Source organism: Melopsittacus undulatus, chromosome 11, assembly GCF_012275295.1.
Source record: "Melopsittacus undulatus isolate bMelUnd1 chromosome 11, bMelUnd1.mat.Z, whole genome shotgun sequence".
Taxonomy (NCBI): domain Eukaryota; kingdom Metazoa; phylum Chordata; class Aves; order Psittaciformes; family Psittaculidae; genus Melopsittacus; species Melopsittacus undulatus.
The window spans coordinates 13,862,723-13,880,444 of record NC_047537.1 but is presented as its reverse complement, the minus strand read 5'-3'; the positions used below and the strand labels follow the sequence as shown (position 1 = coordinate 13,880,444).

General features: G+C 41.5%; 1 protein-coding gene across 4 annotated transcripts; it reads right to left on the bottom strand.

The window, feature by feature from the left end:
* Positions 1–1,052: 1,052 nt before the first annotated feature.
* On the bottom strand, positions 1,053–16,692 carry LOC101873100 (myosin heavy chain, skeletal muscle, adult-like). 4 transcript variants are annotated; one of them, XM_034067710.1, is made up of 38 exons: positions 16,489–16,692; positions 16,260–16,403; positions 16,011–16,167; positions 15,627–15,654; positions 15,414–15,528; positions 15,228–15,320; positions 14,316–14,379; positions 14,067–14,165; positions 13,860–13,963; positions 13,645–13,783; positions 12,427–12,545; positions 12,184–12,333; positions 11,337–11,507; positions 10,252–10,565; positions 10,062–10,140; positions 9,468–9,555; positions 9,258–9,375; positions 8,966–9,089; positions 8,744–8,880; positions 8,392–8,647; positions 7,184–7,426; positions 6,796–6,972; positions 6,568–6,713; positions 6,390–6,480; positions 5,914–6,303; positions 5,670–5,796; positions 5,448–5,566; positions 4,992–5,188; positions 4,402–4,585; positions 4,150–4,315; positions 3,853–3,977; positions 3,346–3,654; positions 2,986–3,189; positions 2,501–2,626; positions 2,235–2,405; positions 2,044–2,148; positions 1,818–1,913; positions 1,053–1,208 (listed from the first exon to the last, which is right to left on the bottom strand). In XM_034067710.1, the coding sequence occupies exons 1-38, from the start codon at positions 16,690–16,692 to the stop codon at positions 1,053–1,055; spliced, it is 5,835 nt and encodes a 1,944-aa protein (XP_033923601.1). The 4 variants fall into 4 exon arrangements, with proteins under 4 accessions (XP_033923601.1, XP_033923600.1, XP_033923603.1 ...); XM_034067709.1 differs by having other exon boundaries at positions 10,062–10,147; positions 10,256–10,565; XM_034067712.1 differs by having other exon boundaries at positions 10,062–10,129; positions 10,256–10,565.
* Between the last annotated feature and the right edge of the window lie 1,030 nt (positions 16,693–17,722).

The following is a 17,722-nucleotide window of genomic DNA, read 5'->3' as shown; positions in this document are numbered from 1 at the left end:
CCTTTAGCTTTTTGTATTTACATAACTACACATTATTCTTTGGCACAAAAGCTTATTATAGAATTATATTGATACTTCAGTACCGAAAACACAGTATCATACTGGAGCAGTCTGCCGCAGCTAGCCGCTAGTTTTGCTGGCTGTACACATTATGTTGGCTGGGGTTTATCCCATAGTGAGTCTTCTTGTTCACACTTACTTCTACCAATCTGTTCATCAATCTCCATTTAATTTACAAGAGAAGCATTATGTCTTAACTTTGGCTATCCTGTCAGAATTTTGGCTATTCTGTTTCTAAGAGAAAGTGAGGAACTCCAGTGTCTTCTTAACCAAATACATTGCTTGTTTTGCTTTAGAACTAATTATTAATAACCTCTTCTATAAAAAAAAGCTTTACCTGATCTTTAGTATTGCCCAATAAAAAGCCACTTTCTACAGTTCATGGCCTTCACCTGCCTTGTTCAAAGGAGGCAGCACCTCAGTTCTCCCATAAGTTACACCATGAGGATTCAGAGACTTTCAGATGGGTTTGGGACTCCATTTCTTCCTTTTTAATGGGACAACTTGCCTCTAAATCCAGCTTGTCGAAATGTGAATGGGACCAGCAAAGAGAGCCTCTGTGTACTGCACTCATTCAGAAAAAGAACTCCCCAAGGTAGAAAAATATTTGCTGTGCTAGGACAGACAGGATGCTTCTCCTGCCTTTGTCATGATCCTAACCCTTTCCAAGGATGGGAATTAAATCAGTGTTATTTCCTACCCAGTAATGTAATAAGATAGTGGAAAAATACTATAGATGGAATAATTAAGAATCTACTGCTATCCAAGGGTTACGTGAAATCAAATGTTCTGTTTGTAAATGCCTAAGACCTATGCAATTGCAGAATTGAATTGTAACAGGCAAAAGCACTGTTTCTGGTGTATATGCAGAGGAATCTATGGTCTTTATTCACTAGACATTGACATGGCTACAAAAACTAATTACAGGAGAAAGCGACCAAGAGGTTCACATTTTGTGCAGCCCTCAGTCACTTTGCTGCCTCATGACAGGCTCACTCTTCCTCTTCTATCTTCTTGCCATGAAATTCCCGGCTCTTGGCTCGGAGCTTGTTGACCTGGGACTCTGCAATGTCAGCCCGCTCCTCGGCTTCCTCGAGCTCGTGCTGGATCTTGCGGAACTTGGAGAGGTTGACATTGGACAGCTCCTCCTGTGCAGGGAGAGGGAGTTGGTGGTGAGCAGCTCAAGGCAAGGGTTTTACTGCTTCTGCATCTCAGCCTTGAAAGGCTACAGCTCTTCCCTGGGGAAGGCACAAACTTCCATCCTCCACCCACTATACAAAAGCACCACACAGTCCTCCTTATCCTCCCTTATTCAGGGTCTCATTGTGATAGGCTTCACCGGCACCATGTCACACTTGAGCATAAATTTTGTCACTTGGATTTGTCGTTTATGTACTTATGCTACCACTACTTCACACACAATGTATGAAGTAAAAACCATTTTAGATTGAAGAAGAACCTGACACCTTCTGCTGTGGATTACTAGCAGAGTCATGAAATTCTCAGTCAGTTGTTGTGGCCCCTGGAATTGTTTAGTCTGACCTGCTGTATAACACAGGCTGCAGAACTTCTCTCAATTCACCCCTGACTACTCCAGGGTGCCCACAAATGAGAAAGGCCTCCTGGCAGGAAACTAAATGGCATGGCTAAGACTGGTGGGTCTTGGCAGTTTCTTTCATGCCCATTTCCTGCTATTCAGTCATCTCAATGAGCCTGATGTCCCGATGTAAAGTGCCTATTCTTCAGGCCATACTTACAGCCTCCTCTGCTTGTCTCTTGTAAGATTTCACTTTCATTTGAAGCTTGTCCACCAGGTCCTGGAGCCTCAGAATATTCTTCCGATCTTCTTCAGACTAGAGTGGTTGGTAAGCAGGAAAGAAAGTGAATTATTAATTCTTCATCATGTGAGGTTAAGAATTCCCTTTGGGGATGGTGTGTGCAAAATGGGACTTGCTGTGAGAGCAAGGACACCACCTGCCTTACCTGGTAGGTCAGCTCCTTCACTCTCCTCTCATACTTGCGCACACCCTTCACGGCTTCAGCGCTGCGCTTCTGCTCAGCATCAACCTCCCCTTCCAGCTCCCGCACCTGCAATCACAAGCCCATCTTTGCAGCTTCCCTGCCATCTCTCCAAGGGACATGCTCACTCTTGCACAAACACCAGCCCTACGCACTCTGGCCTCCAGCTTCTGGATTTGCTTCTTGCCTCCCTTCAGGGCCAACTGCTCAGCCTCATCCAGACGGAGCTGCAGGTCTTTCACTGTCTGGTCCAGGTTCTTCTTCATCCTCTCCAGGTGGGCGCTGGTGTCCTGCTCCTTCTTCAGCTCTTCTGCCATCATGGCCGCCTGAGGAGAGCAAAGGGTCAAAGCCATTTTGGGTCTGGAGACATTCTGGCGGACAATACATCCACCATCAGCAATGAAAGGAGCCTGCAACTCACATCTGTGATGGCTTTCTTGGCCTTCTCTTCAGCATTGCGCGCTTCCTGGATGGTATCCTCCATTTCCCCCTGGATTTGGGCAATATCTGTTTCCAGCTTCTTCTTGGTGTTGATCAAGCTGGTGTTCTGTTGAACAGCAACAAATATTGTCCACTTAGTTCCAGAACCAAACACTGGGTTTAGTAATTGTGTAAATTTAAGTTTATCATCTATGTATCTAATATTAGCATTGTCCTTCAAATGATGCATCTTGTGAGGTCTGACAGAGCTAGGGAGCAGAGAGTTCTTGAAATTCTAAGAAATATTTCTGACTCCTGTATGTACAATCCTCCTCATTTAGCAATAACCCAATTCTTTGCACAGGGTTAACAGTTCTGGTTTAGGTTAAGCTTTTTGCTACATGAGGTGATTCAAGAATTCACACAGATGAAAAATGTGGAAAGTGAAATAAAAAGGCTCTTGACATTTGAATTGCATTAATCAACCTGAGTGTGGAGGAGCTGCACACGTTCAGTGGCATCCAGAAGCTCCTGCTCAGCCACTTTCCTTGACCGCTCTGTTTGCTCCAGGGCTGCCCGTAGCTCCTCAATTTCAGCCTGCAACAGGTTTGCTCTGCGCTCCACCATGGCCACTTGCTCCTTCAGGTCTTCCTGTGTCCTTAGAGCATCGTCCAAGTGTATTTGGGTATCCTGGACAGGGAAAGACAAGAGATTGGGAGGTGGGTTTTTTTTTTGCTATTTTCCTATTTCCTGTTTTTACATCAGTATAGATCTGACAGAATTGCACAACAGGGAAATATTTAGTTGATTCATAAACCAGTGAGCACCAGCTTTGTTGTGCTGTACCTTGAGCACTCCCTGTGTGTTTCTCAGGTTCTTCTGTGCCTCAGCAGCCAAGCGGTTGGCATGGCTGAGCTGGATCTCCATTTCATTCAGATCTCCCTCCATCTTCTTCTTCAGACGCAGGGCTTCATTCCTGCTCCTGATCTCAGCATCCAGGGTGCTCTGCATGGACTCCACAATTCTAAGGTGGTTTCTCTTCATCTGGTCAATTTCCTCATCTTTCTCTGCTATCCTCCTGTCAATCTCAGCCTTGACCTGGTTGAGCTCAAGTTGAAGGCGCAGGATCTTCCCCTCTTCATGTTCTAGGGAGGCCTGAATAAGAAAGAAGCAGGGTATCAATGAAATAATTTTATATTCATCTGTCCTATTTTAAACTACCACTTATGAATAAAAATGTGGCTCTTTGTCTTTGGATGATGTGGAACCTGAGCCTTTGATGTTCCTTGTCATCCCAATCTTAAACTGCTTGCAAGTAGGCCTCTCTGGAAAACAGTCAATACAGACATGTACCTCAGCTTCCTCCAAGGCAGCCTGGATTTCAGATTTCTCCTGCTCAATCTGCTTCTTGATTTTCTCCAGTTCGTGAATCGCTTTTCCTCCCTCTGCAATCTGCTCCGTGAGGTCAGAAATCTCCTCTGTGGGAACAAGGACCAATGGCATCGTCAGGCACAGAGCAGAATGGGAAGGGCCCTCACACACCAACGTGACAGGCATCTTTGCCCACCTGCAGGCACAGACCCATGTGAAGCAGTGGGTACTGGTGGGTGTTGAGAAAGCCCTGCCAGGAACAACGGGCCAGGCACTTACGCTGCAAGTTCTTGTTCTCGCGCTTCAGCGTTTCCAGGTGGTCCAAGGACTCCTCATAGGCATTCTTCATCTTAAAGAGCTCTGTGCTGAGAGAGCGACATTCCTTCTGGGAGGCTTCCAGCTCAGCCTGTGTTTCCTCATACTTCTGCTTCCATTCTGCCAGGATCTGAAGAGAAACAGGGTGTCAGTACACTTGTGACAAAGAGGAGGGGATGCTCTGCCCAGGAGCCCCGAGTCTGAAGTCTAAAGGACCTTGTCAAAGTTCTTCTGCTTCTTATCCAGAGCTGCACAGGCAGCATTTGATCTCTCCACATCAATCATGAGGTCCTCCACTTCGTTCTGCAGCCTCTGCTTTGTCTTTTCCAGGGAGGCACATTTGGCATTGACAGCTTCAACATGTTCTTCTGCATCCTGCAGGCGCTGTGCCAACTTCTTCCTGGAAGGAGATAAGCACAGGTCATGATTTGAAAGCAAAGCAGAGGCTTTTCACCATACGTTTTTTCACTATGGGACATTTTAACACTTCAGGATTATATATCATATGCACAGATACTCACTACTAGCCAGTCTTTTTTTCTTTTACCGTTTCTGATTCCCAGTCTTAAGTAACCAGTACACCTTCTATATCTACTGTCCAAAGGCTTTCTGTACCATTTTTTGGGTCAGTGTACTGTTTTCATCTACATATCCTACACCACAGACTTTGGATGATATACTTTACTTCAGCACTTACTTTACCCAAGAGCACAATTTTAATTTTTTTGTGATAATATCACAGTTTTGTCTTCAGTTTTATTAGTTAGTATACCCCTTTTGTAGTCTTCCCCAACTTTCCCACGTACTTGGCCTCCTCCAGCTCCTCTGTACGCTGAATAGCATCCGTCTCATACTTGGTTCTCCACTGGGCCACTTCGCTGTTGGCCTTGGACAAGGCACGTTGCAGCTCCCCCTTGGCTTCCTGTTCCTCCTCATATTGTTCCCGGAGCAAGTCACAGTCATGGCGAGCAGACTGCAAGGCGTGGGCCAGCGCATTCTTGGCCTGGGTAGATTGTGACAAGAATGGTAAAATCCTAAGAAATCTCTCCTAATGAATTAGTTTAACATTGTGACCATGACATCTGACGGAGTGTTTGCAATGAAGGACAGATGTAGACCTGATGATAAAATCCAGTAATCACATTCCATGCAGAAGTGAAAATCTTCCCATATAGTGGCTTCTGGTAAGCAAACACTTTTTTCCACTAGGCAGTGTGGAGTTTAGAGCATTCTACCTGGCCAGCTGTAGAAAAACTCATTACCTTTATCTCTTCCTCTAAGTGCCTCTTGAGCTCCTCAATCTGTTGGGTGAAAGCCTGCTTGCCTCTTGACAGCTGAGAAATCAGCGATTCTTTCTCATCCACTTGGCGTGAATATTCACCTTGCAAAGCACAAAGAAAGAAAATATATACAGTGCCATTTGTGAGCTAAAATACCTCTTTTGGGATGCTCTCCATTCAAGGACATAGTGGAGGTTCTCTCACCTGCTTCTGTCTGCAGACGAGCTCTTTGAGCACTGAGGTCATTGATCATGCGCTGATGCTCTTCTTCCTTTGTCTTAATCTCACTCAGCTGGTCTTCCAGGGTACGACACATCTTCTCCAGATTTGCCTGTGTGGTAATATATAGAAGCAGTTAATGACGCTAATTCTTAATAATAGCAGCTGCAAAACCTTGAATTTAATAGAATTCCTTTGGGGCAGAAATATCTAGAAGGTATTTGTGTACCTTGGCTTTGGAGACGGACTCCATGTTACTGGACAAGTCATCGATCTCCATCTTCAGCTCACTCTTCTCCTTCTCCAGCTTCTGCTTCACTCGCTGCAGGTTGTCGATCTGCTCCCCAAGCTCAGCGGTGCTGTCCGCGTGCTTCTTCCGCAGGGCAGCAGCCGTTGCTTCATGCTGCAGCGTGGCCTCTTCGAGGTCACGACGCATCTTCTGGAACTCGGCTTCACGCTTCTTGTTCATCTCGATCTGAGCTGCTGTAGCCCCTCCTGCTTCTTCCAGGCGCTCGCTGATCTCCTCCAGCTCCCTCGAGAGGTCAGACCGGTGCTTCTCTGCTTTTGCCCGAGAGGTTCGCTCTGCCTCAATTTCCTCCTCCAGTTCCTCAATACGAGCCTGGCGATACCAGGGACCATTCACACCCGTGCTCTCCTCCTACCTTACCTGAGGTTTTGTGAGAGGGGCAAGGAACAGAGACTTGCCTGCAGCTCCTTGATCTTCTTCTGGAATTGCATGCCCAGGGCTTGTTCATCCTCGATTTTGCTCTGGATCTGGCTGATTTCAAAGTCTTTCCTTTGGGCAAAGAAAACCATGTTAGAGCTGAAAGAAAAAAAGACAAGCACAGCAGCCCAACACCCACATGCTCCACACCACACTTACTTCTTCAGTTTCTCATCCAGCTGCTGCTTATCATTTTCCAAATCCATGATGCTGTCTTGGGCCAGCTTCAGGTCTCCTTCAAGTTTCCTCTTGGCTCTCTCAAGGTCCATGCGCAGTTTCTTCTCTTGCTCCAGGGACCCTTCCAGCTAAAGCAAAGACCATCAGTGTTCTGCTGGTAGTGTCTGACTGTGTAGCAGCTTTAGTCTTCTCACATGCATCTTTACTTACATCGTCCACTTGCTGCTCCAACTTTGTTTTAGCTTTGGTCAGCGTATTGACTTTGTCCTCTTCTGCCTGCAGGTCATCCAGTGTCTGCTGATGGGCCTCTTGGAGGGCTTTCTTCTCTTTTGTCAGTTTGACAATGGTCTCATCCAGGGCTGCCATCTCCTCTGTGAGGTTTTTCACCTACACATATAAGCAATTGTCAAAACGGGGTGGAAAGCATGCAGTGAAATGTGCACTTTGCAGTATTTAGTCAGGAGTTGCATTTTTCCTTTTGCTACTCCAGTGAGGGCCAGCTAAGTTCTTCCAAAGCTAACATGTCCTGGGTAGCAGTCTGTTTTGCTTCAAGAAACGATAATTCTTTGATCCCTTATGTGATTCCCTGTGTGTTTACCTTGTTTTCAGTAGCATGCTTTTCCTTCTCCACTTTGGCCAATGTTAATTCAAGGTCATCAATATCTTTCTTCAGCTCTGAACATTCATCCTCCAGTTTCCTCTTCTTGGCTGTCAACTCAGCATTAATTTCTTCTTCATCCTCAGCCCTTTCAGTCACCTCCTTCACTTTGGCTTCCAGCTGGATTTTAGTTTTGATGAGCTGGTCACATCTTTCCTCAGCATCAGCTAAAGCATCAGCTTCCTGGTGGGAAAATACAGGAAAGTTTATTTTTCGTTGATGGAACGTGTGCATCAGCAAGACCTTTGGGATGACTTTTTGGGAAATGGTTACTGCATAATTACATTGCAAATTAGCAATTTTGAAAATTGTTTTGATGACTGTTACGTTACTTTTACCTGACCTTTTTCATCATCACATATTATATCTAGATACATTACATTTCACCTTCTTTATTGCATGTATGTGGGTGACTTATTTGAATTTAATTGATGTTTCCCTTTTCTCCTTTAGAAAGTTAGGAGTGATAGTATTTTATAATTCCACATGTTCAATTTTATGTAGAAGCACTGAGAAATGTAAATAATTGCACCCCTGAGAAAATATTTGAAACTCATATTAGTATATTTGTACCAAGCCAATACAGTAAGTGGATACTAGAGTTCAGTGTTCCAGGAGAAAATTCAGCTTTGCCTCAAATGGACACTTCAAGGATAATGCCTACATGTTGCCTAAGTGTCCAGAGAGGCCAAATGGCTTTGAAGGAAACATATAAGGCTGAACTTGTGTGGTAGGGTACAGTGGGCATCAGTGTCTTCTGGGAGCTACAGGAGCCCGAGTGAGATATGCTGTAAGAATATCAGGCTCTACATGTTGACAGCTGCATTAAGGTACAGTTGGTCAATCCAATCACTGTGTCTACTCCACTAAATATACAACAGTGACTGCACTGATGCCTTATGCCATGAACTCACATGGAGAAATATATGCATTAGGACTAAAAAGTTATTCCTTGGCTTTTTAATAGTGAGACTGGGATGGAAAGAAGGTGGCCTGAATTTTACCTTTTTTTTTTACATGGCATGCAACGTAAAATATGTTGTAAAGGCAGATAAGTGTGTAGTTTGAGAGTTCTGCAGTATGGAAGAAGGGTTAGATATTATCTTCTCATTTCCTCTGTTAAAAAAAGTAATTCAGAAGTCACTCACAGCCTGAACTTGGAGCTGCAGATCATTTTTCTCTTGCACGAGTTTCACCATTTTCTCCTCCAGCTCCTTCCTCTTTGCCTCAGATTTTGCAAGCTCTTCCTTGGTTTTCTCAAATTCTTCCTTCATAGTGGCCATCTCCTTCTCAGATTCTGCACTCTTCAGCAAGGGCTTGATCTTGAAGAACAGCTTCATCCAGGGCCAGTGCTTCACATTCATGAATGCACGAATATTGTACTGGATAGAATAGATGGACTCCCTGAAGAACAATTAAAATGTATGTCAAATATTTTCAGGTGGACGAGCGTCAACACTTTCCCCTAAGTGATTTTAACTGAAGATGAGGAATATGTACCTTCTCTCCACCATTCTCTGGTACTCCACTCTACTCAGGAAGCCCCTACATCTGGCCTGTGTGCGGGTAATGAGCTGTGCCAGCTTCTCATCCCTCATCTCCTCCAGGAGTCCCAGCAGCCCAGCTTTGAAGAAGACCTTGAGAAAGGGAATGTTGCTGCCCATCACTGGCAGGTAGAGCAGAGCACAGAGATGCAGTGAATGGCTCAAGAAAGATTAGTACCTTTGTGTGACCAAATTTGTACTGGGTATGGTCCACATCAATTGACCCAAGAAGCTTCTCAGAAGCTTTCTTGCTGTCAATGAATTGTCCCTCTGGGATTGCACTGGCATTAAGGACCTTGTATCTGTCAAAGGAGAAAGGAAAAGGGTACTTTTTCCTGTCCAGTACACACTAGCTGCTGAACCTACCATCTCAAATGTAACCAGTTGTGGCAACAGAACACATCCTGAATGAAGCCGTATGAATGAACCAGAGTTACTTATAATGATGCTGAGAAGAGCAGCCCTCTTACCTCTGTTTGAAGTCAGCATAGAGCACTCTGCTGGGGAAACCTTTCCTGCAAATCCTGATGCCTTCCAGCACACCATTACAGCGCAGCTGGTGAAGTACCAGTTCATGCTCCATGGCACCTAGAAATATAGTCCATAAATGAACACTAATTTCCAGTGCAGAGGGGAATTGCTGAATCAGAGCAAGTTCTCTTTCTGCTTAAGCATCTTACCAGGTGTTTTTGTTTCATTTGGGATGATGCAACGCACAAAATGAGGATGAGTGCTCCGTAGGTTGGTCATCAGTTTGTTTAAGTTCTCCTGTGGGAACATATGTTGTAGCTTCATTTAAATTTTTACTTTTCTATTTTCTGTATCTTCATGCCAAAAAACTAATACAGTGAATCTTTCAACTTCAAAATATAGATTTAATTAATCTTATGTATTCTCATTAAAATAAGAAAACCAAAATAAATAATTCCTTCACCTTAATCTGGAGGAAATAAACAGTACTGTGTGAATATTTTAACACAAGTCTTTACAGGATTAATATTTATATTACATCCCAGACTCTGAAAAGATTTTCTTCATGAAGAATTTAAGTGAACTTTTAATAAAATTCAGGGGGCCAGCTGAAGACTGCTTGAAACAAATCCCAAATGTGAACAAATAATTACTGGGAAAAAAGCAGTGAATAACATCTGCTCAATTAAAAATTTCTATTGTTTCATTATAAAACCAGCATCATGAAAAGAACAGGATTTTATATAGCTCAGATTTGAAACTATAGTTACGTTAATTTAATGATAATGTGATTCATACTTTACCCGGAAAAGAGCTGAGACTGTCTGGAAAGAAGAACCTTTCTTCTTGCCACCCTTCTTTCCCCCACCAGCTCCACCACCACTAGCCTCTTCAAAAATAAAAAGAGTTTTTAAATATCATCTCTTTTTTGCTGCATCTTTTCATATAAAAAATGTTTGCAAACAAAATTTTAGAAAAAAAAATGTAGAAAACTAACCAGCTTCTGCTCCACCATAGGAGGCAAAAAGTAAAGCCAGTGTTTTTACAGATGATTTCTGGTACAGCCCAATGACAGTTTCATTCAGAGGGTCTTTGTTCTTCTCAAGCCAGCCAGTGATGTTGTAGTCCACTGTGCCAGCATAGTGCACCAGTGAAAAATGAGCTTCAGCTTTGCCTTTGGCAGGCTTTGGCTTTTGGAAGTTACTGGACTTGCCCAGATGCTGATCATAGAGCTTGTTCTTAAAAGAGGTGTCAGTTGCCTTGGGGAACATGCACTCCTCTTCCAGGATGGAGAAGATGCCCATGGGCTGGAAGATAGTACAATAAAGAAGAGATAATGCTGTAGAATAACGTGATCACTAATTGTTCTGAAAGAAAATATAGTAAAATACAGGAACCTGATAAATGAACCAATATCCTTGACAGGAAGAATATATCTTCCTAAAAAAGTGAATTTAAAAGATTCACCCGCTTGAATCTCACTTTGGCAGAGTGCTTCAGGAATTTTTTTTTTATGCCAAAAACTATGCTAAAAACAGTGAGGAGGAATATTATATTTGAAAATATCTTTCACAAATGTGTCTGTTGTATATTTACTCCAGTTTCTCTACTTTTAATCAAATCCCTAAGTTCTACGCAACTACAAAAAATCTGTTTCAGTTTCTTGCACTCAAAGGTCACGTACTGACTGTATTGGCCTGCATTTACTTTGCTGTGAACCATCTAGAAAATACTGTATTGTCCAAATAACTTAATGCCAGGATCTTAAAATACATTTTATTTTACTTTGGGTGGTAGTCTGTGGTTTTGAAATTAAAAAAAAGAAAAAAAATACTTTAATCAAGCAAGTTGAGATAGTTTCCACTCAGAGTAGGTGTGTGAGGAATAACTTCCATAGTGGACTTCTTAATATCTCTAGTGCATAATAAGCAATAGTACAGATTAAAAGGTATTTCAAGAACTATAACTGAATGCATGAATCTGATCATGGAAGAAACCTTGTTTTCTAAGAGCATCTACCATTTTTAACTAAAATAATGAATTTCTAAAATACCAAGCATTCTGAATTAAAAAATTACCTTCTCAATGAGCTCGATGCAGGCAGCCAGGTCCATCCCAAAGTCAATGAATGTCCATTCAATTCCTTCCTTTTTGTACTCCTCTTGCTCCAACACGAACATGTGGTGGTTGAAGAACTGTTGCAGTTTCTCATTGGTGAAGTTGATGCACAGCTGCTCCAAGCTGTTGAACTGCTCAGTAGAAAACAATCAACAACCACCCATCATGAACATGCACAGTTCTTGGTCATTCTCAACCCTTTATAAATCTCTCCAGTTAAAACAAAACTGTATTATCAGGACTGCACCATTACAATACCTACATGCAGCTCCCCACAGAAATATCTGCATAATGAAAAAAAATTCTTTCCAGAGCAAATCTTTCTAGTGGACCTCCTAAAATTCATGAAGCATTTTGGCATTTTTTTTTATTTGGCCAAAACAGTTCCAGTCTCCAATTTTAAAGCTCTGATTAAACACTTAGATATTAATTCGTTGATTATTTAAACAGTTTACACATTTAATCTCTTACATGTTTGTCAATGGGTCTTCAAATCTTAGTTCTGCTCTAGTACTTCTATAATATTATTATAATTATGTTGTTTTTTTTAAAAATACCATTAGCATTAATTTCAAACTGTTGAGATATTACAACATATAAAATTCTATTAGCTACTTCTGCATAAACAATAAAACTGTTCTTGCACAGATGAAGCTTCTGAGGATTTTGCTCTGTGCTACAAAAGAAAATGAAGGACTTTTCTCAGAAAATTGCAGATGACTATCATGCTAAACCTTCAGAAGTTTATTACTCTGTGATATAGTAATCTACCCCTGCAAGAGTAGTCCTTAAACCTAGAATCCTTACATCAAAGATCTCAAAGCCAGCAATGTCCAGGACACCAATGAAGTACTGTCTGGGCTGCTTGGTATCCAGCTGTTGGTTGATGCGAACAACCATCCACAAGAACATCTTCTCATAGACAGCTTTTGCCAGGGCACCAACTGAATTGTTCACCTAACCCGAAGAAGAATGGAGAAGAAAAACAATATTCAGAGCAAATAGTAAGAGGTGCCAGCCAGAAGTTCTCAGTCTCCAGGTGATTGTTACCTGCTGCACAGTTTGACCCTTGGTCACATATTCATTCCCAACCTTGACTCGGGGGTAGCAGAGGGCCTTCAGCAGGTCAGCTGAGTTCAGACCCATCAAATAGGCAGCCTTGTCAGCCACTAAGGAAAAGGAAATAGAAAAACTAAGACTAACAAGACATGTAGGATTTTGAGCAATGAAGCTATTCCAAAGCAACTGAATTACTGAACAACATTATTGAATGTGTTTGTGGTCAAATTCTTCTTAGTGGATCTCAGAGAAAACACTAAAGTCATTAAAACAAAATTAATTTGTTTTGAAAGCTTTTCAGAGCAGTACAACTAAATGCTATTTGTATTTTTGAAAATCCTCACAGAAGTATCCTGAAACAGTGTATATATTAAAAATTCATCCTGAAAGCTGAATTTCATCACTTCAGTCCATGCTAATTGGCATTTGTAAGCCAGGCAACAAAATATCAAAGTATTAACAGGTTGGCCACTTGAGTGGTGGCCACTAATCCAAGGCATACACTTAAGTACTTGCGCTACCTGTATTACTCAGCAGCAGCTATAGTCCTAAATGGGAATATATTCCAAAACTAGAGGTAACAGTTAAGAAGTGTCCTCTTCAGTAGACTTACTATTATTGTCATAGCAGAAAGCCAAGCATATTCATTCATTCAAGAGCAAAACCTAAAAATTCAGTCCTGAAGCTGGCCATCTAAGAGCATTCTTTTGAAGTAGACAAGACTTAGTAATTTTAAACCATAAATGCATTAGATGATAGATAATATTTGAATGATTAAGTAGTCAGCTAAGAGGCAGAGACCTGTGTCAGTTCCTCCCTATCACGGTGTACCTATGCTTCACTTAGGTAATAACAGTACTACACAGTGGCAGTTACGGATTTGAATCTCCAAAGGAGAAAAAATAAATGGAAAAAAAGGTCCCTTTTACCTGAGCAAAATTCCTAAATGATGTGTGATTTACGAAGGTGAAGTTCTAAAACTGATGGCCCAGGAGAGAATTATGGACATGCATGCAATTTATACTTAAAAAAAAGATTAGGTAGTAATTGAAAAAAGAATATATTTTGGATGGCAGTTTCATATGCATGTACTAGCTCACCTAAACACTTTTTCATACATTTCCATTGTTCTCTTTCTCCATTTTCCATGTATTTAATTATTATTGCTACTTCTATTTCTAACAGGCAAACCACAGATGTTGCAAATACCTTCGGTGCCATCAGGCTCTGCCTGCTCCTCTCGTTGTTTCTGCTTGAACTTCAAGTTCCCATAGTGCATGACAGCCCCTGTCAGCTTGTAGATGGCTGTCCTCTCATCAGCGGTGAATCCCAGGATGTCAATGGCACTCTGCAAGAGGTGTAATAAAATAAAGCTTTGTCTAGAAGAGATGAAAATAGGTACAACATTTTTAATTCTTACTTACATCTGTAGCCATCAGCTCCTCCTGGTCATTAATGCTGGGAACAGTGATTTCACCTTGACTAACAAACTGATAGTCATATGGGTTGGTGGTGATAAGAAGCATGTCTGAAAGTAAGAACAGGAGACATGAAGGCTGAGTTTAGCCATGCAAGCAATAGCGTGAACTGAAGTTTGGCAATTATTCCTTCAGGTTGATCATTCTTCCTACCTATTAGCTCTGGCTTCTTGTTGGACATGATTTGATAGAATATGTGGTAGCTTCTTTCTGCCTTGAGCTGGAAAGTGACTCTGGACTTCTCCAGCAGATCTGGAATAAAAATTTAGTTAAAACCAAGAAGAAACAGAAAAAAAAAAGAAAGGAAAAGAGAGAAGACAGAATAGATGGTTGGGTGAGAAGGTGTTGGATGGATGGGTGGATGATTGGATTGTGAACAAATAATTCAGGCAAATGTCTTACATGTTTCAATATCAGCAGAAGCAAGTTTTCCTGTGGCACCAAAGTGAATTCTGATGAATTTGCCCTTTAAAAGAACAAAAGTGTCTTAATACTTACATTATAAAAATACATCTAAAGTTAAGAGGTTTGATATTTATTCTGCTGGGCACAATATTTCTACCTAGAGACGTTTTCTTAAGAATCTGTTATATTTCCACTATTGACAAAAAGTTGTCTTCTACATTTTTGACCATGAAAATTGTCCACAGAGGCATAGCTCTGTATGTATACTGAATGTACAAATGGGAAGGAATGGGTGGATTACATTAGCCAAAGTCTTCTAACTATATCCTGCATACAGAGAGTAGTTAATGATATAGAAATAACAATTCAAATAGTTCAGCTTTTAAATGTCTTGTATCGAATAATCCATTTCAGTTTTGATAATTTAAACTTGACATAAATCAAACTTATATAAGTAGAAACTCTCTCTCAGAACCCTCTGTCTCCCCACCCCCAACCTGTTTCTCTTAGTTTTCTTTCACTTTCTCTCTCTTTCCATCTTTCTTTCACATTTTTCCTAATCTCCCTCTTCTTCTTACTTGGCATTCTGTCTGTCTGCATTTTAGGAAAAGAGCAGAGATATAAGGAAAAATAAACAAAACTGTTGTTTAAAACTGCAATACATAATAGGAGAAAGAGAATGCAATCAGTTACTTTGATTTGCATCTCAGTGCAAAGCAAAGTTATTCTTTGTTTATAGAATCACTCTTCCTGAAGTCTGGAGATATACCTTTAGAAGAAGTGATAAAGTCATGTTAAGAAAATTCAGTCTCACTCTTGAAAACACAATGGCTGAACAACAAAAAAAAATTACTGCCATAAACTCCTGTTTACTGTTTTTTCCAGGATTCATTTGCTTAATCCACTTACAAAGCGTGAGGAGTTGTCGTTCCTCACAGTCTTGGCATTTCCAAAGGCCTCCAGCAGTGGGTTGGCGCTGATGATTTGATCCTCAAGCGTTCCCTGCAGAATAAAAATTATTGCTGGTTATCCTTTCAAAAAACCAGATCAGAAGCAGAGATCAGCATAGATTCCAGCCACTGTCTGTTAATTTGCCTGCATTTTGCCTGATGTCTGCTCTTCCTTCTTCTTGTCCCCACTTGCTGCAATTGTTGCAAAGTACTGGATGACACGCTTTGTGTTCACAGTCTTCCCTGCTCCAGATTCTCCGCTGCGCAACCAAAGAGAGAAGCAGAGAGCGTGTGGTCAGGCAGGATGTCCCCTGGACCTGGGCAGCCTCACAGGGATCAGAGCAGAGAGTGTACATACGTGATCAGGATCGACTGGTTCTCGCGATCTGTGAAGGAGGCAGAAATACAGTACATTGAGTTTTAAAACACAATGAACAGTACAGAAAGAATGGAACATAGCTAGGTAAGTTTAATATTTTTAACTCTATGCTGTCATGTTGACTTCAAAATCAAACCAACCAAACAAAAATATCTCCACAACATCTCAGTAAGTGCAGAAGTGTCTTTCAATTAAAATACTAAAAAAAAAAAAAAGGTGTGAAGATAGTAAAATACACAGTGTCATGTATGCATCAGAACCAGGAAAGCTGGTTCTGGAATGTCTCCTCATATTAGTGAGACAGAGTATTCCTTCAGAGAATTTCATGGTACAATCCCTCTGAGAAAAAAGAGAACCACTCACCAGTCAGCATGAACTGATAGGCATTGTCAGAGATGGAGAAGATGTGTGGAGGGGCCTCCTGGCGCTTCTTGCCTCGGTAGGCCAACACCACCTCCGGGTTGTACACCGGCAGCCACTTGTAGGGGTTGACGGTGACACAGAAGAGACCCGAGTAGGTCTGTGAGGAAGGGAGACAGTATGTTGGTTTCCACTTAGGCTGGCAGAGCAGTTCCTCCCAGCCACCAGAGGAAGACTGCTGCTGGTACTTACGTAGATCATCCAGGCTGCGTAACGCTCTTTGAGGTTGTACAGCACAGCGGGTTCATGGAGGTGGGTCATCATGGCCATGTCCTCGATTTTATCGTACTTGGGAGGGTTCATGGGAAAGACCTGATCATCCTTCACGGTCAGGGTCTGTCAGAGGAAGAAGGAAATGCATGTATGTCAGCTAAGAACTGAGAGTGGGAATTGGTGCCCTTCAGTCTTGCTTCTTACTCACTTCTCCACCTTCAGTCTTGACAGTGACCTTCCCTGATTCTTTGCTCTGGATTGTCCCTTTCACAAAGGATTCTTTAGGATGCACCACAAAGACTGATGATTTGGCATCGAAAGGCTTGTTCTGGGCCTCAATTCTCTCCTTTTCTGATTTTCGTAGATAAGGAGCTGCCTCCCCAAAGACGGCCATCTCAGAGTCTGATGACATGGCTGCAGCTTGTGGAGAGGCTTGTCAGCAGAGAACACTGTGGAAGAGCAGATGTGTTGCTCAAATATGTCAAAAAGTAATCAGTTGTTAGTAGAAGAAAAGACAGGAAAAGAAAGATACTGTATTAATATTATTCATAGGGTTTTTTTGTATATAATTGTATATTTTTGCATTGGTGTGAGTCAACATTTGTGGAAATTGTGGAAATTATTTTTCAGCAGATCCTTTGTGGTAGGATCCACTATACTGAAATTACATTTAAATAATCCATAGTCACTTAGTAGTAAAGTGTTTAGGCACTGCACTGTGAAGTTAAGAACTTGAAAATTCCTTTCAGCAGCTGAGGCATTCTTTTAAAATTCACTTGAAATTAGTATAATGCATTTTTTTTCCCAAGTGATACTAATTCAGAAAGCTCAGAAGTCTCATACACCATTGTCTTAAATGGTATATAGACAACTCAAGTATCTTGCTGGCTTTGTTTCATTCTCTAAAGTGTTTTTATCATTGTATTAATACTACAATTATTTGCTAGTTTTAGTGAGTTCCAGAATCCAGGAATAAATGGCTACAATGCCTGTGAAAAGAAGAGTAATTCTGTTCCAAAACACACTGACAACTCTATTGCTATTAGTTTCTTTACTTTTTAAAAATTAATATAATTTCAGGGGATAACAAGTTGAAGCATGAATACTGAAAGTCAGGAATTCTAAAAGTTAGGTATTGTAAAGTCAATAGTATTTCTCTGAAAAACTTCCCCCCCCCCCCCCCCAAATACTGTGAGCAGCTAAGGAAATCTTTTTTTTTAATGCTATCATGTATAGACATATGTACCTAACATTCACACAACCTTTAATATTCTGTTCTATCAAAATGAGAGAGCAGCATGATAATTCTTCCTTTGTCCCTGGAGGAACAGGTGGCTGCTTACACAGGAGGGCTGCAGCTTCCATTTTTTGAGGTAGAGAACAGGCAGAGTGATAAGGGGAAAAAACAACAGTGTTGTGTTTTACAGAGATAACAAGCAGTG

Excerpts from the sequence above, each read along its gene's own strand:
- LOC101873100 (XM_034067709.1), bottom strand. The coding sequence starts at position 16,692 with ATGTCATCAGACTCTGAGATGGCCGTCTTTGGGGAGGCAGCTCCTTAT. Across the intron at positions 15,321-15,413 it reads AGACATCAGGCAAAATGCAG|GGAACGCTTGAGGATCAAAT; the intron begins GCAAATTAACAG and ends TTTATTCTGCAG. Across the intron at positions 8,648-8,743 it reads CAGAGAATGGTGGAGAGAAG|GGAGTCCATCTATTCTATCC; the intron begins GTACATATTCCT and ends ATTGTTCTTCAG.